This window comes from Protobothrops mucrosquamatus, unplaced genomic scaffold (assembly GCF_001527695.2).
Source record: "Protobothrops mucrosquamatus isolate PMUCROS unplaced genomic scaffold, P.Mucros_1.0 scaffold1070, whole genome shotgun sequence".
Taxonomy (NCBI): Eukaryota; Metazoa; Chordata; class Lepidosauria; order Squamata; family Viperidae; genus Protobothrops; species Protobothrops mucrosquamatus.
This window is the reverse complement of record NW_015387298.1, coordinates 152885-175639: the sequence shown is the minus strand read 5'-3', so window position 1 is coordinate 175639 and position 22755 is coordinate 152885. Positions and strand designations below refer to the sequence as shown.

The 22755-nt window shown below is 38.6% G+C and overlaps 1 protein-coding gene across 1 annotated transcript in view; it reads right to left on the bottom strand.

Annotated features, from left to right (window-relative positions):
• Nucleotides 1–15179: 15179 nt before the first annotated feature.
• ILDR2 (immunoglobulin like domain containing receptor 2) overlaps nucleotides 15180–22755 on the bottom strand; it is a 53753-nt gene continuing 46177 nt past the window's right edge. The window contains exons 8-10 of the mRNA XM_015820123.1: nucleotides 22474–22684; nucleotides 17695–18355; nucleotides 15180–15278 (exon numbers count right to left, since the gene is read on the bottom strand). Of these exons, the coding sequence (XP_015675609.1) occupies nucleotides 15243–15278; nucleotides 17695–18355; nucleotides 22474–22684 (908 nt within the window). The 3' untranslated portion in view covers nucleotides 15180–15242. The remainder of the gene's footprint in view (nucleotides 15279–17694; nucleotides 18356–22473; nucleotides 22685–22755) is intronic.

The following is a 22755-nucleotide window of genomic DNA, read 5'->3' as shown; positions in this document are numbered from 1 at the left end:
TGAAGCACACATTTCCTAGTCAACAGACCCTCAGAGTCCCAGTCTTTCGGTTGCAGGAGTTTGAACTCCAGGTCAATCTGTATATATGGCCTTCCTCATCTGTGACTTGATCATGGATGATAGGGTTGATCTGGTAAGCCCTGGCTGGGCTTAAAGGGGGCTTTCCTCTCTCAGATTTGCCCTGCAGTATAACTAAGATTCCAAGGCAGGGATATGGTAATTGTTATCTGAAAGTCTCTGGTAGTATCAGAGGTGATGTTCTGCAGCTTGCTGGGTGCGAGACCCCATTTGTTGACTTGTCTCCAGAGTGCTTTTGGGCCTGTTTTAAGTAGTAACTACGTGTTTGACTATTTCTGTATAAAGGGAGAACTGAGAACTTCAGAAAACATTGTTTTCTAAAGAAACCAACCAATAAATTGTGGATGAAATAACATATTCTTGCTTGTGTACCCCAACATCAGATATTGAGAAAAATGGTCCCTCTGTCTGTGAAGGTAACATAGCAATTATCAACAATCTTTTCATCTCCCATCATGTTGCAAGTGCAATTAATTAAAATAATAAAAGTGACCTAAATCTCATGAGAAAATACAGACATCTTTCAAACTTGTTTTGCAAGATCTTTGTCATTTTTTTATATTTTACATATGTTGCTATCTAGTGACATTGCACAGCCTTGGTGTCTCTGGGCACTGTGTTACTGATTATTGTACTATAGAGTTATTGTTATCAGTAATTACTAATAGCCTTGAAAATCAAGAAATGAATCAGATTACAGAAGAGAAGTTTAAAGGCTCTGGGCAATGAATATTATTAATAGTAGATTTAATCATACCCTTGATCCCTTACTCAAGAAATATTAGACAGTACCATTGACTACAACAACCACACAACCACATTTATGAATTTGAGCTTGTAAATTAACCTCAACAGCAATTGCTTTTTAAAAAAAATGTAATTCAGTTTTAAACCAGGCACCAAAAAGCCTTTTTAGTCTAAACAAGGAAGTATTCAAAATAATTTTTTTAACGAAATGAATCCAAAGGTGTCCCATGTGACAATTTTCTTTTCTCTGATGGTTATCATTAATATAAAGAGGGGAAAAAACTCTAATGCTTTTTTTTTTCTCTTTCAGGAGTTGACATTTTGATTGGGAAAGTTTATTCAGAAAAAAGGGATGCAATCTTTCCATAACTATTTCTCTAATTAATTGTCTCCAATTTGGTGACAACAAGACTGCAATTCAGGTAGTCCTTGACTTACAACCTTAACTGAATCCAGAATTATGGTTTAAAGTCAGTCATTTCAGTCATTAAGCAGGTCACCATATGACCATGCCCAACCTTTTTGTGGTGGTCATTAAGCAAATGTCACAGTTGTTAACTAAATGCTGCAGTTGTTAAGGAATCCATTTTATCCAGTAGCCTTTTTTTTTGCCAAAAACTGGAAGTAAATACTGGAAACCGGCAAAACATGCTGAAGATCTCAGTCACATGATTGTGGAATGCTACAAATGGCTATAAATATCATCCAGATGCCAAGCACCCAAAATGTGATCACATGAGAGCAGCTAGGCGGGTGGCTGTCGGAACTTCAAAATCAGGTTATAGATATCTTTTGGGGGATTCCATTTTAATTTCAGCTGATAAGCAGCTGGCTGATAAGCAAGAACTACCTATAGAAAAAAAAAGCTGGGAGATACTTAGATCTTGCTCAATTCATCAACTTTAAATGTGTTACTGTAATAGCCATTTCATTAATGAACCATATATATTTCTTTTTTTTAGCTTATATTTATTTTGTTTATGCCTCAATATTAAGGTATATGCTTTCAATTTAAAATAGTATTACTAACAAAGTCAGTGAATATTTTATATTATCCCTTTCTCTTTTAGTCCAGCATGAAATTTTTCAACATTTCCAAAACTGTTCTTGTAGAAATGTAGGCTTTTTCATGTTCTTTTATGAATCCGGAATATGAGTCTTTAAAATATTCAGTGATTCTGTCTCTCCATTTCATTTTTAGGCTTTTTTCTAACTGTTTGTCTCTAGGATGATATCTGCTGACTGTGGTAAAAGAATTGCAAGTGTCAAAGAATCTTGATATGAGTGCTAATTAGCATTACTATATGTTTAGCAGAGTAGAAGCAGAATTTGGAAGAAGGCTTTCCAAAATCATTTTTAAGAACATCAAAGAGGAAAAGCCTAGTCAAATGAAGCATAAAATGTATCTCAACAAGTACAAAATGTAGAACTCACCAGTAGAGAAGAAACTGATAAAGTTGTTGACAGGTTTTAGGTCAGGCCAGCATCTAATTACTTGTTCTGTTTGATGGGAATAAAACTTCTAGCTGAACTGATATAAGGAATACACAAACAGTTCAGTTGCTCAGCAACTAAAGCAGTTGGCAAGTCAATTTTTAGGAAGGAAAAGGGGGGGGATGATATGATTGGGATTAAAAGGACATAGACACAAGCTGGGATTTAAGAAAGAGACCCTAGAAAGATAAGGATGTCAAAAGGACAAAAAGCCCAGGAACAAATAGATGGAAGACCAAGTAGAATTATTTTGGTGTGAGGGGAAGGATTATTTGAAGCTTAGAAAGAAAAACCAAAACTTGAGTAAGGGAGATAGGAAATTGAATCAAGAATTGATTAAGCAGAAGTTATCTGCACAAGTTGAAAAATGGATTGGCATTTTGGAAAAGAGATAAAAAGGGCTACATAAAACTGTTGTGCACTTTTGTGCAGTACAAAAGTGGCTCTAGACTTTTGTGATGAAACTATGGTATGTTAACTATATTTGAGGAGCAGCTGTTTTATTTCTGGTTCAGTTGCTGTGTATTTGAAACTTGAAACGTTGCAACAGTAACTTGGCCTATGCTATATAGGGCTTTAAAACTATAATCAGCACCTGGAAGCAAAGAAGAGGGAGTCAAGCTATTTTCCAAGGCGCCTGAAGGCAGGACAAGAAGCAATGGGTGGAAACTAACCAAAGAGAGAAGCAACCTAGAACTAAGGAGAAAGTTCCTGACAGTTAGAACAATTAACCAGTGGAACAACCTGCCTCCAGAAGCGGTGAATGCGCCAACACTGGAAGTTTTTAAGAAGAAACTGGACAGCCATTTGTCCGAAATGGTATAGGGTTTCCTGCCTGAGCAGGGGGTTGGACTAGATGGCCTCCAAGGTCCCTTCCAACTTTATCATTATTATTATTATTATTATTATTATTATTATTATTATTATTATTATTATTATTATTATTATTAGTAGTAGTAGTAGTAGTAGTAGTAGTAGTAGTAGTAGTAGTAGTAGTATTGGGAGAGTCACAGAGGACCTATAACTGAATGTGCTGCTGCACTGCAGCTTCTATACGTCTTTAAGAGCAGTCCCATATAGAGCACATTGCAATAATCCAATGGGAGGTGACTAAAGCATGGATGCTCACATTCCAGTAAAGGAATGGGTACAATTGGTACACAAGGAAGATTTCTGGAAAGACCCTTCTGTTCATGGCCACCACTTGCTATTCTAGCAGGAGCTGCGACTTTAAGAAAACCCCCAAATTGTGTACTAGAACTATACAAGGGAATGTTACCCTGACCAGAGCCCAAGATGGCAACTGTCCTGACCCTGGGAAATCAAAAACCTACAATCACTCCATCTTCTAGAGTTGACTCTAAGAGTGGTGGCACAGTGTTTAGAATGCAGTACTGCAGGCTAACTCACTGCTCACTCCAGGAGTTTGATCCTGATTGGCTCAAGGTTGACTCAGCCTTTCATCCTTCCAAGGTTGGTAAAATGAGAACCCAGATTGTTGGGGGCAATATGCTGATTCTGTAAACTGCTTAGAGAGGGCTGGAAAGCACTGTGAAGTAATATATAAGTCTAAGTGTTATTGCTATTGAGTCACAGTTTCTCTCCCTTCAGACCCTTATAGTTCCCAGATAATGAGCCAGCACCTGAACAGTATTACTTTCCTGGCTGGTAAAAAGATATATAATTGGGTATCATCAGCATTCTGGTGATACTGAAGCTCTCTCCCAGCAGCTTCATATAGACCTTAAATAGGAGCAGAAAGAGATTTGAGCCCTGAGGTACCCCATGTAATAGGAGCCTAGAGCTGGATCTCCACCACAATTTGACTTATTTTCCTTCAGTTTGTGTGACACATTCCAGAAACTTTCTGTTCCGACTTCCATAATGCAGTCTTGCTTGTTCTCAGAGACCTTAACCCAGTGGTGGCGAACCTATGGCACGGGTGCCAGAGGCGGCACTCTCTGTGGGCACGTGCACCCTCGCCCCAGTCCTAGGCCTTCAGCTGGGTTTTATAAAACCTTTTCGCTTTAGGCCTCCGCCGCCGTGTGCCAAAAAAAAAAAAGGGGGGTTCAATCAATCAGTCAATTTCAATTTCTCGCGGGAAAAAAAAAGATCTCGCAAAGTTGGAATTGATTGATTGAACTTTTTAGTCTCACCCGGTCTGCCGTTACCACCGCAGCCACGCCCACCCAATGGGCCACACCCACCCAATGGGCCACACCCACCCAATGGGCCACACCCACCCGGCACTGGACAATGCATAAGTGGGTTTTGGGTTGCAGTTTGGGCACTCGGTCTCTAAATGGTTCGCCATCACTGCCTTAACCCATATAAATATATTGCAAGCCATACTTTCTTTTAGCATATCCACACACTTCATACATTGCTTTTTTGTTTCTCTGTTTCTGAAGGTTTCATCAATTGGATGAAACCATGACTTTCCCAGAATTCATGTTCCTAAGAGCTCATTGACTCTTCTTACATACTTATTGTGCAAATTGATCCTCATTCTTTGTTTTCATCTGACCAAGCTATAACCTTTTTATTAACTACCTTTGCATTCAGTCTATGATCATTCAACATCCATTCGTTCTTGAGGATATCTCATTTTATCCAAACCTTAGTTAAATAATCCTCATTCCATTCAACCTACTTTTGTTTCCCGATATCCACAACTCTTATCACCTGTTTTCCTTTTCCATTTTCCAAAATTATATACAAATGAGTTCAGAGCCACCAGAAATATTGTAAAATAAAAGCCTAATAAGATGACTTCATATTCATTAGAATTATTGTCTTCTTTAGAATTAGAATCATATTCTGAAAATAATTATTTTAAATTATTCCCAACAGACTAAATGAAATAATTTAAATTAAGAATTCTGCTCCTAATATTTTCATCAACTGATCGCATAACAGAAATATTACTTTACCTCAACAGTAAAAAAATTAACAAATAACAAATCAATTAATAAAGCCTTGAGCTGAGAGACAATACACAGCCCTAGCACTTGGGCTGATAATCATTTTTGCAAGAATACATTAGCCCATTAGCACATGTTAAGGCTGTGGAATATATAGCAGGTAAGGGGTTCAACAGAACTCTGAATGGCTTATAGACTCTTTCTATCTCTTACCTCAGGCTGCTGCATACAGAATTAGTTGTGGTTTCAATGTTAACTATTTTTATTTCTTTGTATGTGTATGCTCCATTAGATTAGTTAAGCTAAATTACTTTTGGTCTGTTTTTAGGACTCTTATGTTTAACGTACTTGTGTTAAAAACAAGTTGTGGGAAAGGAAAGAGTTGCTGAATTTATGTTGTAAAATTTCAAGAGATCAGGGGCCACCAAAAAGAAATCAAAAACTTGGTTGTCAAATCTATAGTTAGTGATATTTCTCTAAGCAAACAAGTTTATTATGCCATCTCTCCTATTTCTGTCATCTTCACCAAGCGTTGTGGCTATTTCACAGTCTTACCATTTTTGCATATACAACAATCGCACAGCAGTGATTAATTATAAATATAATCTTTCACTTTCCACGCACATTAACATCTGCTTCACTGTTGCAGCAAGGCATATTTTTTCTGATGCAAGATTAAACATATAAAATCTCCTTAACTAGTAGCCCTGGGCAATCATAGTTATCTTCCTTTGTTGCTCTGTTAATGTATAAACCTGATGAACCATATTGCTCAACAGAACAATATAATTGGGTTCAACCCTCTTTGCAGTGCAAGAATCCAAATTAAAGCATCTCAGACAGAGTCCTCTTTTAAAAACAAAACAAAACAAGAGACAATATTTGTCCAACTGCAAACATCTGGAACTCAACAAGGCTCTCAAGTGTCTCTTACCATAGAGGTATTAACAGTTGTGTTCCTGCATCAGAAGGGTTAAACTATGATTCTACTATTTCCTCTAGTTCTGTGATTGTAAAATAGATAATAGATAACATAGGTGTCTGCAGGGTGCATGCAGATGTCTCTATGTGCGACGTATATAAAAAACTGGTGGAACTTTGATTATACTCTTGTGACTGCCATCTTGATTGTTTTTTATCATACCCTGTGGACATGGAGAAAGAGAGACAGGGAGATTTTTTCCCTAAGTAGCTTATGCCACAATGATTGGATTCATATATTTTAATATGTTATAATATGGTTTATGTTATGTTGATTAACTCAATATCTAAGTTCACATATGGTTTCCTTAACTGTGGTCTGTTGAGCAGTACATAATTCGCTAGGTTTACCAAACACACAAACCATAAATCAAAATTTACAGACTATAGTAATTAGATTCACAGAACACTTAAAATCACAAGAATATTATCACATTTTAGCTTAACCTGATCTGTAGATCAGATTAATATTATGCAAAGGTATTGAACTGATAAATTAAACAAAAATTCAATAGCTTATTTGCTTATAGCAATAGGATTAATCATGTTTTTATGTGTATTTTTGAAGTGCAAAAAAGAAAATAATATGGTCTTCATATTTAAAAATATACGGTAAATAACAGCTTCCATGGAAGAAGAGACTAGGGCCGTGGTGGCGAACCTACGGCACGGGTGCCAGAGGCGGCACTCAGAGCCCTCTCCATGGGCACATGCATCTTTGCCCCAGTCCTAGGCCTTCAGCTGAGTTTTATAAAACCTTTTCGCTTTAGGCCTCCGCTGTGTACAAAAAAAAAAGGTTCAATCAATCAGTCAATTTCAACTTCTCGCGGGGAAAAAAAAGAACTTGCAAAGTTGGAATTGATTGATTGAACTTTTTAGTCCCACCCAGTCTGCTGTTACCACTGAAGCCATGCCCAGCCAATGGGCCACACCTAGCCAATGAGCCACACCCAGCCAATGGGCCACACCCACCCGGCACCCAACAATGCATTAGTGGGTTTTGGGTTGCAGTTTGGGCAGTCGGTCTCTAAAAGGTTCGCCATCACTGGACTAGGGGAACTATAAAAACTATCAAATATCTCTGATTAGTATATGGTCCAGTATATTATGCTAATTTAAACAATTGGTTGAGTACATTGTTTTTTGTTTATTTAAATAATGACCCAGCTGCAATTTCAGATGGTGCCAATATAGATTTTCCTCATTAGTATGCAGTGTTCAGAAATTTGGAGTGGATTCTACATTACAGATAATTATGAGTGGGTCTTTGGTCAGGAAAGCTGCCTTTATACATATATACCTGACTGCAATCATACTCTCTCTCTCTCTCTCCCTCTCTCTCTCTCTCTCCCTCCCTCCCTCCCTCTCTCTCTCTCTTTCTTCATACACATATAAAGTTTTGGCATGAAATGTATTTAGTGCTTGGCCAACAGACAAGACACAGTCTGGTCAGAGTCTTCCCACCATGAATCCTGGATGAATTATAGGTCCTTACCCCACTTCTGAGTTTAAATGCTTATCCATCCATCCTCGAGTCAGCAGAAAAAAAAATACATGAAAATTGCAGCTCCCCTTGGCAATCGATGTCCTTCATTATTACCTCTGTTCCAAGTCACTGCTGAAAAGTACTGCCCTGATCAGGGATATGTGCACCCTGCCATAAACAAAGTGATAAGTAAAACACCTCCAGCTTTGCTGCCTGTCCTCTTTATCTCAGAACCAACCAGTGAGTAAATGCTACCAGTCAGGAGTAACAATGGGGTAGGCTTGCCCTTCTCTTAACCCCAATCTCTCATGACCCAAATTGAGTATTGAATGAAAATTGAATAAAAGTATTTATTCAACAGATGAAGTCATGATGGAAGTTGAATCACAAGCAGTCTATTTCCCAAGATTTAGCTGTGTTTTGCCTTTCCTCACGTTATAGAGCAGTGGTTCTCAACCTGTGGGTCGGGACCCCATTTGGGGTCGATCGACCATTTCACGGGGGTCGCTAAGCAAGGCTGTCCGCCATTTTTTTTGTCTGCCATTTTTTTTGTCCGCCATTTTTTTCCCGTTTTCTGGCGGGTGCCTTACCTCCCTTGGGCTGGGCCAGCTAGTGGTCGGCCTGCTCCGTCTCTGCCGCTTGCCAGCTACGCCTCGGCAGGCGCAGGGGGCGGAACCACGCACGCGCGGCGCTCCCGGGCAGGGAAAGTCCTCGACTTACGACCGGTTGTGTAGTCCTCGACTTACGACCGGTTTAGTCCTCGACTTATGACCAGTTTAGTCCTTGACTTACGACCGGTTTAGTCCTCGACTTACGACCGGTTGGGGTCGCGGCATTAAAAAGGTTGAGAACCACTGTTATAGAGACAACACACGCAATGCATAAGGAAAGACGGGTTACTCACATTATTTTATGATTTTGCTATTTCACTTTTGTGCCAGCCTGATAAGGACCACAGAGATATGGTTGCACAGTAATACTAGATGGGAGATCACCTTTTGAAATGATCAGCCCCCAACGCTTCAAACATTCTCTATGGATGTAAAAAGGCAACATTCGTGAATCATATTGTGTTGTTTGATAAGCATGTGTTTATAGCTGAGACTCAGTTGCATGCAGCTGGAGCAGTTTCCATGTATACAAAGGTGTATCATTTGGTAAAGAAGTTCAGTTCTACTGCTCTTACACAAATCCAAAAGACCCCCATTATAGCCCATATTTATTAAAAGTTAAAAAAAATGAAGTAGGAAGTGGCATCACAGCCACTGCTTCCACCCTCCAATCCTTGTTAATCCAACAGGAGTGTATTAATTTAGCTGGGTCACCTTTGGATTTGAAAGATTCTGAGATAAACATTTTCTGGTACAAGAATTAATATTGAAGGAGTATAAAACTCAGCAAGGTGCCAATTAACTAAGATGATTGTCTACATCATATAAAATATTATTTATGAATACCAATCATCAATCTTAGTTTTGTTTTTTATTTCCTACTTGATATTCTTTCCAAACATAATGATTTAAACTAATTTACAGGGGAATGCTTATCCTAGCACTGAAACCACTGTGGGTTTCTGGTGCTGTCTGAGCTTGGTTGTTTTCTTACCGATGTTTCATTACCAAACTAAGTAAAGTCATCCATGCATATTCTCTACTCTAGAAAATGTAACCATTTTCTCAGTATTTACTAACAATGTTATGACTTTTGATGGCAAGTAGGAATTTACTACACGTTTTACCTCTAGGAAGCAATAAAAAGATGTTGATTTATTAACTGGTTCCAAGTATTTCCTATTTATTTCAACACGATTTACTTGCTGCTTGTCAGTAAGGTTGCTCTTCCAAACAGGCAACAGTATAAGCAAATGTCTAATGTATGACCACAAGATGGTGCTGTAATCTTAAGAATATATTATAAAATGCATGCGCTCAAGTTTACAGAGAGCAAACGGTGTCTCACGTTCACTGAGGAATTTTCATAAGATCAGTCTGAAAATTAAAATTACCTTTGGATCTGCACAATGGTATCTGGTTTTGAGAAATTAGCCAAGTTTGTTTGCTTGAGACTGAAAATGGTTAAGTTTTGTCTGTTTTGCAATGCTATTCCTTTAAATGAGAATAAGCAAGCCATCTGTCATTAGAAGGATTTGAGCTTCAGCCATCCTAGGTATTTTTTTTTTTTAATTATTCTGATGGTTTTGAAAGACTACATAGTAGAACAGGGGTGTCAAACTGCTGGCCCACGGGCTGGATGCCTTATGTCAAAACCGCGCCCATCCCATTGCCAGCAATGGGGAAAAAAAGTCGTGATACATAGCGATATGTCACATGACGTTGCGAGTTTGACACCCCTATAGTAAATATATGGTCATAGAAATGTAAATAAAATAAATCCATGGATGATATGCATGTATGTTTGTAAGAAATTAATGTGTTTCTCTTTTGTGCACCATGTATGTGAAGGAATGTTTGCTTTTCCAATACTTTCCACAGCCCAGGTTAAGAAGTGATTATTTTTGTTCTCAGAATTACACAGCCAACTTTTGAGGAACTGAAGAAACAAAAACAGAGTCAGTGTAAATGTATTCTAATGCAAGTCCATTCGGCACAATTACGTGTGGTATCAGATGACTATATTTTCAGATAAATATCAAATGAATTTTGGCAATCAGTGGGGTGAAGGATGACGCAGCCAGATTGTCCTCACGTGCATTCAGATAAATATATTTATTTTGAAACTTTCTGAAATGTTTTAAGTTAAATATGCAGCTTATAATATTCAGCTTAAAATTGTTGGCTACATATTTGCATATGACACCAAACTGGCAGGAATAGCCAACACTCCAAAAGATAGGCTTAAGATACAGAAGGATCTTGACAGACTTGAACATTGGGTGCTAACTAACAAAATGAAATTCAATGGTGAAAAAAGTAACGTTCTACATTTAGGCAAGAAAAACCAAATGCACAGGTATAGTATAGGTGGTACCTTGCTCAATAGTAGTAACTGTGAGAGAAATCTTGGAGTCCTAGTGGACAATCACTTAAATATGAGCCAGCAGCTGCCAAAAAAGCCAACACAATGCTAGGCTGCATTAACAGAGAGATAGAATCAAGATCACGTGAAGTGTTAATACCACTTTAAGACGCCTTGGTAAGGCCACATATCCAGTTTTGGTCACCACAATGTAAAAAAGATGTTGAGACTCTAGAAAGAGTACAGAGAAGAGTAACAAAGATGATTAGGGCACTGGAGGCTAAAACATATAAGGAACGGTTGCTGGAATTGGATATGTCTAGTTTAATGAAGAGAAGGACTAGAGGGGGAGGGACATGATAACAGTGTTCCAATATCTCAGGGATTGCCACAAAGAAGGAGTCAAGCTATTCTCCAAAGCAACTGAAGGCAAGACAAGAAGCAATAGATGGAAATTAACCAAAGAGAGAAGCAACCTAGAACTAAGCAGAAATTTCCTGACAGTTAGAACAATTGATCAGTGGAACAATCTGCCTCCAGAAGCTGTGAATGCTCCAACACTGCAAGATTTTAAGAAGAGACTGGACAGCCATTTGTTTGAAATGGTATAAGGTTTCCTGTCTGAGCAGGGGGTTGCACTAGATGACTTCCAATGTCCCTTCCAACTTATTATTATTGTTATTATTGTTGTAGTTATTGTTATTATATTATATTACATTATATTATATTTTTATTAAATGCAGTAGAAATATAATCTTTATGAATTTACATATATCACAATCCATATAGGCTGCCCACCTCAAGCCTAAAATAATATTTGAGAATGATTAGCTAGTTTTGAATTGAACCAGCTTTCCTAATGCTGGACAGGGACATCCCAGAATGAATGTGATTAAGGAAAAGACCTTGTTTTTTTTCCTTCAGTGTCAAGCTGAGCTTATCAGCAGTCATCTCCCAAAGGCAACTTCCTATCAGGGTTCTCTGATAACTCAGTAGTAGAAGCCCCTGTTGAGAATGCACAAATGTTTCTCTGTTATCAGTAAAAATAGCACAGTGAAGACTTGATTCAGACAAAGGATTCCCCCAGCCAAAACACTGGAGAACGGGAAGCTCCAGTAATGTCATTATCGGATCATGGAGAAGAAGACATGAACCAACCCTACTTTAGAAAAAGCCTTAATAATGTATAAGCAGTTCATTAAAATAAGGTAGAACTAAGGGGCAGCCGAATGAAACTGTCCATTGGAGTGATTCACAAGGAGTATCCTCTCTGATTACTAGGTCACTTCTGAGAAAAATACCATATTGTCATTCAAGAATGGAATATGCTACAACAGTAAGTGGCAATTACAAACAGCAGTGATTTATTGAGATGAATCAGTCTATATGAAATTATCTTGAGGAGAGCATATGCTACTTTCCTCCCATAAGGCCTTATCCTACAGACTAATTAGGATCAGAACATACGTATGTGATGGCTTGATTGTTTAGAAAATGTATTTCCTGTTTTTCATTATAATCAAGGGATACCAAGTGGAATGGTGTAAGAGCAGAAACTAGCAAGATTTCATTGGAGTACAGTAGTTATCTCTAATTTTTAAGACCAGAAAAAGAATGCTCAAAGTCTGTTGACTCAAAAAATCAGGATAGAAAGATAGAAGTTAAACACTTAGACATTTATACCCAGGGTTTAATTTTTGTGTTCATTAGTAGCAGATCTTCTGCACTTATATAACATTTTATCTACAATAAAACAATTTATTTAGCCATGCTGTATCTGTGAAACTTCTGCTATAAGACTCTGAATATGAGGTTGACTACCTGATGTGTAAAAATGTATTGCCTTGCTGGTTTGAAGCCTTGCAAATGACAGCACATAAAACCTTGAGTTTACTGGGTTTAGCTCGAGCAGCCCTCAGCTGCAAAAGACAAAATCCACTACTTTATATTGAATATGTACATGAAAAATATGCATGTGTAAGACCCTATTTGGGTATAATGGGCATTTAGGTCTAATTGGCATCCATTACCCTCATCACTTCATTAAGTAAAAGATACACTATCCTGGGGCTTTCAAGGTATATTCATATTGTATCAATTATTTTCACATCATGATACCGCATAATGTATTGTTGGCTTAGTGCAATGTACGATTTGTATGTTATGATTTATGGATTAGTATGTTAGATATATGGATTGATGAATTAGTATATTTATGGATTAGTAGGTATAGTATGTTGGCAATAAAAACTTCTCACTTGTCCATCAAAACACAATTAAAGTCAGCCTTAGTCTATTACGATATATGAACCTAGTCAATAGGTCAATTATGCTGATAGATTATGCAATTTCATTTACCATGAATGGGACATAGCCATAAAGCATAAAAAAAAGTACAATTGTCACTTAGAGAGAGCCACTAAGAGAGGTCTTTTACCTCTAAAAAGCTACTATTTAGGCTAAGCTTATATATGGGTATCTGAATTACCCCAAGCTGACGACTTTCTATTATTATGAACTAAAAATTCTAGAGTTCCAGTAAAATGCTAATTGACCTTGGATTTGAAATCTCATATATCTGGGCCAGTCGTTTGTGAATGTCTAGAACAGACTGTCCTTTTCATCTGTATGTACAATATATATATATTTTATGACAAAGATGTTAACAGGAAGTTTCTAATTATTTGTCCAGTTAAGAAACAACGTACTGATTTTTTGCCAACTCTGAAATATTTTCTGATATTGTTGAAACTTAAAAATGAGTTTTCTATCAAAAAAACCCAAAAAACCCTGACATTTCAGAAAAGAAATCAAACTGTCTTGATAGTGAGGTCATGCTAAAATAAGATGGTTTATGTTAGGATATCAACTAAACAGGAATTCTTGCTCTTATTTGTTAATGGAAGGAAAAGTGACAACATGGCTTCTGCAATATTACAGGATAAAGCTAGATTAATCCTAAAAAAATTAAAAAGTACTAAAGGTTTCATAAGATTGGAAACTGTCTAAGATTTTTTAAGTCTTCACATGAAACCTTTCAAGATATTAACATTTTAAACTCTTTTATTTACAAAAAATATGCATGGGAAAAGGTTGAGGGTTTTTAAAGTTTAAATTTCTTGATGCCTTCAACGCGATACAAAAGAAACCAAATTCAACAGTTTTTTAAGCTGCTAATGCTGCCACCCAATTGTTAGACTATTAATGCTTTACAAAAATAAAAAAACATAAAGTAGTTCTTAATGATCATGTTTATCCAATCTTTTTATTTTTAGGATTTTTTTTTCTATTGCTTTTAAGAGTAGTATCAACCAGTAATAACAATCACAAAGTAATACTGATCTGTGTATGAGTATAAAAAAATGGAGAGAAAGAGATTTACGTAGATATATTCTTTGTTTTCACTTTCTCTCTGTATGTATGCATTCCTGTATATGTGTGTGTGATTTCTTTGCATCCCATTGTTCTTTCTAGTTCACTGGCAGTGTTTCTCAACCTTGACAATTTTAAGGCATGTGGACTTCAACTCCCAGAATTCCACAGCCAGCATTGCTGGCTGTGGAATTCTGGGAGTTGAAGTCCACATGCCTTAAAATTGTCAAGGTTGAGAAACACTGAGTTAAAGTGTCTCCTCCCAACTGGTTTTCTAAAACAATGATAATTGTCCAAAGAGTATTGTCAGCAGAACCTCAGCTTCAGCTTCTCTTATGAGAGGACCATTTAGCAACCCCAGCTGAAGCCTTTTATGGCTATACTTTATCTGTAAGGCAATGCTGATACATCATATCAGACAATAGCGAAATAACATGGAACATTTTCATTACAGCAAAATATATTGAGTTTCACTTTCAAAATAAAACATTAATCTCACTGGCATCTCCCATTACTGAATGAACAGGACATGAAAAAAAACAATAACAAACAAACTTCAGATGTCATACATCGCTGTTTCGTCCTTCATAGTCCAATGCTCCACATCTCTGTTTCAGGACATTTCCAAAAGGATGGAGATTTCCTTTTCCAGATGTTCTTAAAAAGTATTTCTTAAATTACAACCATCGCTAAGTATTTATATGAAGTCTCTACTTCTGTCTGCATGTGAGACAGCAGAGAAATGGGGCAAATTCCCTGAACTGGTGGCAATGTTTCCTGTGAAACATAAGATCCAATGCATGTGGGAAGTCTGCCATATCAGAAGACAACAATTCTACTATACACTGAAGTAGCTTCTCTAAATGCAAGTGTTCCAGAGAGGGCTCAAGAGAGAATATAAAGGCAGCACCTTTGCAGAAAGACATCTGAGGATAAACTTGCCAAAAGAAAACTTTTGGGTTTCATTTCCTGGTGAAGTGAGCTGTTTCTTTCCAAAGGGTTAGCCTTAGTCCATCAACTGCATGAGAGCAGCTGGCTAACACTGGCTATGATATAAGATCTCAGTTCACAAGATGAAACATATAAATCTCTGAATGTACCCTATGAAAGTATTTATTTCTTTAAGACTTCATGACTTTGCTTCTGTTTTCCCAGTCCATTAAGACAACTCTTCTATAGCAACATCAAACCACAAGGGACATCCTTGTTGGGAATTCATTCTGAGAAAAACAAGAAAAGAGAAGCAAAAATTATAAAATATAAAACCAATCAGCAAAGATGGGGTTAACGTATCAATGTTTTAGGTCCCCCTCCCCCAAAAAACAGAAAATGAAAAGGATTTCTGCCATATTCTATCCCTAATATACACCCACGTAGCCCTCCAATTGAAAATAATGGAAAAAAATAGAATGGTTTCAATTTATATTCCTCTTTTTTAGAGTTAAAAATCTCCCATGTACAGTCTATCAAAGGAGCTCTATTTTTTTGCCCGTCTCCTTTGAAATAATGATCACCTAGCAATACAATAATCAGGACCATGGAATAATGTATAGTCAAGTGATTATTCTTTCAGACAAAAAGAAGAAAGACTTCACTTCAAGAGCAAGGGGCCTTTATAAGATATAAAGAAAGAAAGAAAACGAAAGGAAAGCTCTTGATTTACTTTTGTATGTTAAGGCAATTTCCCTTTCTTCTTTTTTCTTCTACTCCATGTGAAAGAAGCAAAAAATCAGTGTGCTTCTTTTCACATGGAACACACAATTCAATGAAATCAAGGATTCAGCCTTCCTTTAAAAAAAAAAAAGCTAATTTTGGTTAGAATTTTTTTTTTTTTTATCTATCCCTGCAAAGAGAGAGAAGACACAACAAGGAACAGAACAAAGTGGCCATTTGGCATCTATTTTCAGGCCAAGACACCATTCTGTAAGTCAGTTCCAAATGATCTGGAAGCTTTGCATGTGCTAATTGTAATCAATAAGGATGTTTTCATTGATTTGTTTAATGATTTATTATGTAAAATCATGAAAAGAAAGGTGGCTAGGATTCAATTATTTATTCATTCATAGGAACCTTTAAAAACATGCTTGTGGACAGTTGTCCTCATTCCTTTAATCTGTTTTCTCATAAGCACAACCTGTAGTTTTTATTTAATATAGGTAGTCCTCATTCAGTGACCACAGTTAGGACTTGTGACTCAAGCAGGAAGTGAAAAATAATGCGACTGTTTTTTATATTATTACTTCCGGGTGTTTTTTTTATGCTTTACAACTTCAGAAAGATACAAATGCTTAAATAGCCACTTTTCGCCACTCTGTTATCTTAGAATGCTCTCCCCAACACTGGGATAATTAGCAAGAACGGAATAGATATTAGCATTTACATTCAATAGGGAGGAAGGGAATACAAGAGACACATAATGCACTACATCAAAAGGAAGACAGTAGACCCAGCTGTTTGCTTAGCATACTCCCAGGAGCTGTTCAGGAGGCAAACAAACGACTTTAGTGTGAAACTGATTTGGGTCTTGTCAATTTCAGGCAGTAGCTGTGAGTTGCATGGTTCTATCAACTAATAAAGATCACAGAGCTGAGCCTGTTCACTTGTGGTTAGCATTTTTGAGCGATGCACTGCGCTGTGGTGAAAAGTTTGGCTAGCCCAGTGTTTCTCAACCTTGACAATTTTAAGGCATGTGGACTTCAACTCCCAGAATTCCACAGCCAGCATTGCTGGCTGTGGAATTCTGGGAGTTGAAGTCCACATGCCTTAAAATTGTCAAGGTTGAGAAACACTGGGCTAGGCAATTATTCTGCTCTGTGAGTAGGGGAGGGGAGGAGTACTAACTGACTATAATGGCAAACATGTGACTGAGAAACAGATGCTGTAAAGATCATAAATTGTGATCATATTGATCACAAAGTTACTTTTTCATCACAGTTTAAATGTGAATGGTGGCTGCCCAAGGCAGTCACTAATAAGGATTACCTGTATACTCAGACTTTTAATGTATGCACTTTCATGATTTACTCTTCACAAGTCTGGTTCGTCACGGGGTGTCAATGGAAACCAATAAAATCTCACAAGCAGGAGAACCATCTGAGCAGACTCTAGTTAGTACAAAATCCTTTTCTTTTTGCTATCATTCTTGTTCAATGGATAAGTACACATTGTAAATTCATTTTATAACAACTCTTTCAACTACCCAGAAATAAATTAATATGACTTTCAAGTGTGGCCTAATTTAAATTCTTTAACTTATAGGTGTCAATTAATAAGCAGTGATCTTTTTACTGATGAAATTACAATGACATTAAGGCAATTCCTACTGAATTTATGGCTTACCCTTCTACCCATGATATACCCTTGATGAATTCATATTTTGCTTCACTCATATTTTCTCCTAATCTGTGAGACTAAATTTTGCACTATCCTTTTCATCGGCCACATTTTGAAATGCATCTTTGAGGTGTAAAAACAATATTCCCTGGGGTAAAGACAAAGTAGTGATTTTTTTTTTGCCAACTGCAATTTTAACATTAAATCCAGAGTACACAATGTCTCTGAATTCTTCTATCAAAGTGCAATAAGCATTCCGCCCATTTAGCCCTGGCGCAAGGGTATCAGATATTGTTGCCTCACTGTTTTGGGGGGCTCTTTTTTCCTCTTCTTCTCTGATGAATTGAAGTTAGGTTGTTCTCTGTTTTTGTATGAAAAACCCCGGCTCAATTCCCTCTCGCTGTAAGGTGGCAGAGTATCTTCTCCTTCCTCTTGCTGTGGAGGTTGTTGCTGCTGCTGTTCTGCTTTGTAAGTTGATGGTGGTGACCAAGCATAGTAAGATCCTCCCCTTTGGCTGGAATGTGAGCTGAGCTTTGAAGGCGTCTCACTATGCTCACCATTCTCATCATAGCTGCGAGATTTCCTTTCAAGGGCACTAGTGAGGTAGGAGTGATCATACTTCTGACTTCCTCCAGGTGTCCGACACATTAGCCTAGGCAGGTGTTTCTCTTCATGCATACGTCTCCTGGGTGGGCTGTATCGCCATTCCCGGTCTGGATCTGTTACTGGTTCAGGGTTTCCTCCCCTGCGTTTGCTATAGAAATCATCTGAATTCTCCAGATGTTGTATTGGTCCCCTCCTTGATCCTGTCCTCTCAAAGTGCCGTGGCTCCTGACTCGCCTCAGTCCGATGGACCTGTTGACTGTAAGATTCAGCAAAAGCTGCTAATTCATCCATGGAGACAGCTGGCACTCCGAAAGAAAAATTCTTTCTTGAGAGCATTTCTGACTTTGATCTCTGCTGGCTGGGTAAGAGATAAAAGAGATGCTTTGAATTTTTGGCTTAATTTTTTTTGATTAATTAGTAACCTACTTGTCTGTTCAGCCAATCTAAGTAATTCCCAGAGGAACATTTGAAATATTATAGCAGTCCTGTACTTGTACTGGCAGCACCCAAGTGAGCAGTAGAAAATTCTTTTTTTAATACTGATTGCCCTATTTCTAGAACAGAGGAAACTATATACCTAAACAAAGTCAAAACTTTTTATCCCTATAGTTTTCTATATCCAGGTTACCTGAAAAAGTTATTCTCCAAAGACCTCCAGTAAAAGGTCTTTCCTACCACATGCTCCTTTCAATTGGATTTGCAGCTATTGAATCTGGACTCTTTGCCAAGCAAATCATCTGTTGTGCTGTTGAGCTATAGCTAATAGAGTTACAATAAGGGTAATCCACAGGCATGACTCCACAATATACCTTTTAACCTCAGTACAAATGATTCAGACTTAATCTCACAGAGTTCATTCATCTTATTGATCGGATAGGAATAATCAACTAAGGGAATAATACCCCAAATATGTCATTTCTGACATCTCATCTTTCCTCTAAGTTGAGATAGCATGTGTTGGGGAAATCCTGGCTTGGTAATAGTACAGATGACGAAAGTCTTGACACAGTAGTTGGTTGCAAGCTAAACGAAACAGCAATATAATATTTTGGGAGAAGAAAAAGAAAGAAAGAGGGAGTTGTATTTTATTTTGTGTCAATCACTTCAAATATTGCTCTATTTCTGGGCATAAAGAAAGTGAAGAAGATCTGTACTATACTACCTCTCTACTATGTATTATAGAGTGTAATACATCTTATAAATATGTATTATTTTAAAGGAACCCCAAATATGATTTGTTGAATGTAATACAGTGCCTAATCTACACTATCCAGATGGTTGACATACAATATGGCGCCCTAAACAGGCTGTGCTTGGATGTTAGATGTTTTATGTCAGGGCTTTTCAACCGGTGGTGCGCGTACCACCAGTGGTACTTTAGCACCTGATAGGTGGTACGTGACCCCTAGCCAAGTGTAGTGGGGCAGGGAACCAGCTAAAGCAGCGCTGCACAGACCTAGAGGACATCAGCTGGAACTGCAGAGCTAAGCAGAAGCCCTAGGTTCGGCGCACATGGCGACCTGGTAATTAGAGCTTCGGGCGCACCCAGAAAAGAAAAGGAGGAGGGCAGACAGAAGAGAGTATAAAAGGGGCAGATTTTGGCAGGAGAGGGAGAGAAAGAGTGAGAAGAGAAGAGGCTTTTCTTACCAAAGCAGTGAGGAGAGACAGAGCGAGCGGCCTGTTTTCGGGTGAAGGGTGAGTGAGCGAACGGCCTGTTTAGCAAGTGGCATGTTTTTGGGCGAAATGTGAATGAGCGAGTGGCCTGTTTAGCGAGCTGTGTGTTTTCAGGGGAAGGGCACGTGAGTGAGTGGCATGTTTAGCGAGCGGCGTGTTTTCGGGGAAAGGGCACATGAGCGAGCGACCTGTTTTGGGGGGAGGGGTGAGCAAGTGAGCTGGGCAGGAGCCCCAGGATTGGCGTGCGCTTCTGCAGGGGTATAGGGGCTCAGCAGGATCGATGCATGCAGCTATAGCTGATCAGTGCTTCTGCTAAGCCCCCCAGAAGCGCCGATCACCTGGACCCCGGTGCTGATCTTGGCATTTCTGCTGAGCCCTGACAGCCCTGCAGAAGCGCCAATCAGCTGTCAGGGCTCAGCAGAAACGCCAAGATCAGCACTGGGGTCCAGCTGATCGGCGCTTCTGGGGGGCTTAGCAGATCAGCACAGGCAGGCAGGCAGGCAGGCAGGCAGGCAGGCAGGCAGGCAGGAAGGAAGGAAGGAAGGAAGGAAGGAAGGAAGGAAGGAAGGAAGATGGGAATGAGGAGGGAGGGAGGGAGGGAGGGAGGGAGGGAAAAAGGAAGGAAGGAAACCCCTCCCCCACGGTAACCACAATGCTAATGCGGGCCTCAATGAAATTGAGTTTGACACCCCTAATATAAAAGGTTAAGTGAATCTGGTTTCCCCATTGGCTTGTCAAAAGGTTGCAAAAAGGGATCACATGACCTTGAGACACTGCAGCCATCATAAATATGAATCAGTTGCCAAGCATCCGAATGTAAATCACATGACCCTGGAAATGCTGAAACATTTGTGTGAAAAATGGTCATAAGTCACTTTTTTCAGTGCCGTTGTAACTTCAAACAGCCACTAAGCGAACTGTTGTAAGTCGAGGAGTACCTGTACTTTATCGCTTTTTTCCTTTTTGTGTGTGTGCCATATCCTAAAAGTGGTACAATGGGTGAAAAGGTTGAAAAGCCCTGTTTTATACTGTCTGACAATGTCCAAAAGATAAAGCTTCTACAATACATTGTTCAGATAAGACAATGCCCTTTTATTGTGCTTTAACTATACAAAACTAGCTTTGTAACTTAGCTTATTTATTGTTAAATGTATAACCCACCTTTATTTTGTACAACTCAAGATAGTATACATAATGTTCATTCCTCACAACAACAACAGTGTTAGGCTATTGGGCTGAGGGAGTGATTGGCATGAAGTCATCCAGCTAGCTTTTATGCCTAAGGGAGGACCAACAATCACAATCTCCCAGTTTCTAATCCAGCATTCTAACCACTACATCAAACTGGCTTTCCTTACATTTATCATATCCAGTGCAGGATATCAGATCTTTTAAATGCCTTATGTTCATATTTGCTATTCATCCATATAAATCAGGAAAGTAAAAATACTGAAAAGCAATAGTCTTCCGTTTCCACTTTCCACCACTGAACTCACCTCATTCTGAAGCTTCCTCTGTCTTCCCTGTAATCAGAACGTGTTTGTGGCCTGGATATACCACTTCCACTAACAGCCCCTGTCCAGTACTCAGCATCACCACTCTTGTCTCCTGAAGGAGGAAGTGCTTTCCTGCACACCTGACGGTAAGACTGGCGGAAGTTGGCACCCCCATCATGTAAAGAACTGAGCTCTGAGATGGTGTTACTGTCTGGAATGAAAGATAGTAGTTATTGGGAAACTGTTAGAGAAGATAAAATTTTTGAGATGCTCATACCACCCNGGAAGGAAGGAAGGAAGGAAGGAAGGAAGGAAGGAAGGAAGGAAGGAAGGAAGGAAGGAAGGAAGGAAGGAAGGAAGGAAGGAAGGAAGGAAGGAAATGGGAATGAGAAGGAAGGAGGGAGGGAGGGAGGGAGGGAGGGAAAAAGGAAGGAAGGAAACCCCTCCCCCACGGTAACCACAATGCTAATGCGGGCCTCAATGAAATTGAGTTTGACACCTCTAATATAAAAGGTTAAGTGAATCTGGTTTCCCCATTGGCTTGTCAAAAGGTTGCAAAAAGGGATCACATGACCTAGAGACACTGCAGCCATCATAAATATGAATCAGTTGCCAAGCATCCGAATGTAAATCACATGACCCTGGAAATGCTGAAACATTTGTGTGAAAAATGGTCATAAGTCACTTTTTTCAGTGCCGTTGTAACTTCAAACAGCCACTAACCGAACTGTTGTAAGTCGAGGAGTACCTGTACTTTATCGCTTTTTTCCTTTTTGTGTGTGTGCCATATCCTAAAAGTGGTACAATGGGTGAAAAGGTTGAAAAGCCCTGTTTTATGCTGTCTGACAATGTCCAAAAGATAAAGCTTCTACAATACATTGTTCAGATAAGACAATGCCCCTTTATTGTGCTTCAACTATACAAAACTAGCTTTGTAACTTAGCTTATTTACTGTTAAATGTATAACCCACCTTTATTTTGTACAACTCAAGATAGTATACATAATGTTCATGCCTCACAACAACAACAGTGTTAGGCTATTGGGCTGAGAGAGTGATTGGCATGAAGTCATCCAGCTAGCTTTTATGCCTAAGGGAGCACCAACAATCACAATCTCCCAGTTTCTAATCCAGCATTCTAACCACTACATCAAACTGGCTTTCCTTACATTTATCATATCCAGTGCAGGATATCAGATCTTTTAAATGCCTTATGTTCATATTTGCTATTCATCCATATAAATCAGGAAAGTAAAAATACTAAAAAGCAATAGTCTTCCGTTTCCACTTTCCACCACTGAACTCACCTCATTCTGAAGCTTCCTCTGTCTTCCCTGTAATCAGAACGTGTTTGTGGCCTGGATATACCACTTCCACTAACAACCCCTGCCCAGTACTCAGCATCACCACTCTTGTCTCCTGAAGGAGGAAGTGCTTTCCTGCACACCTGACGGTAAGACTGGCGGAAGTTGGCACCCCCATCATGTAAAGAACTGAGCTCTGAGATGGTGTTACTGTCTGGAATGAAAGATAGTAGTTATTGGGAAACTGTTAGAGAAGATAAAATTTTTGAGATGCTCATACCACCC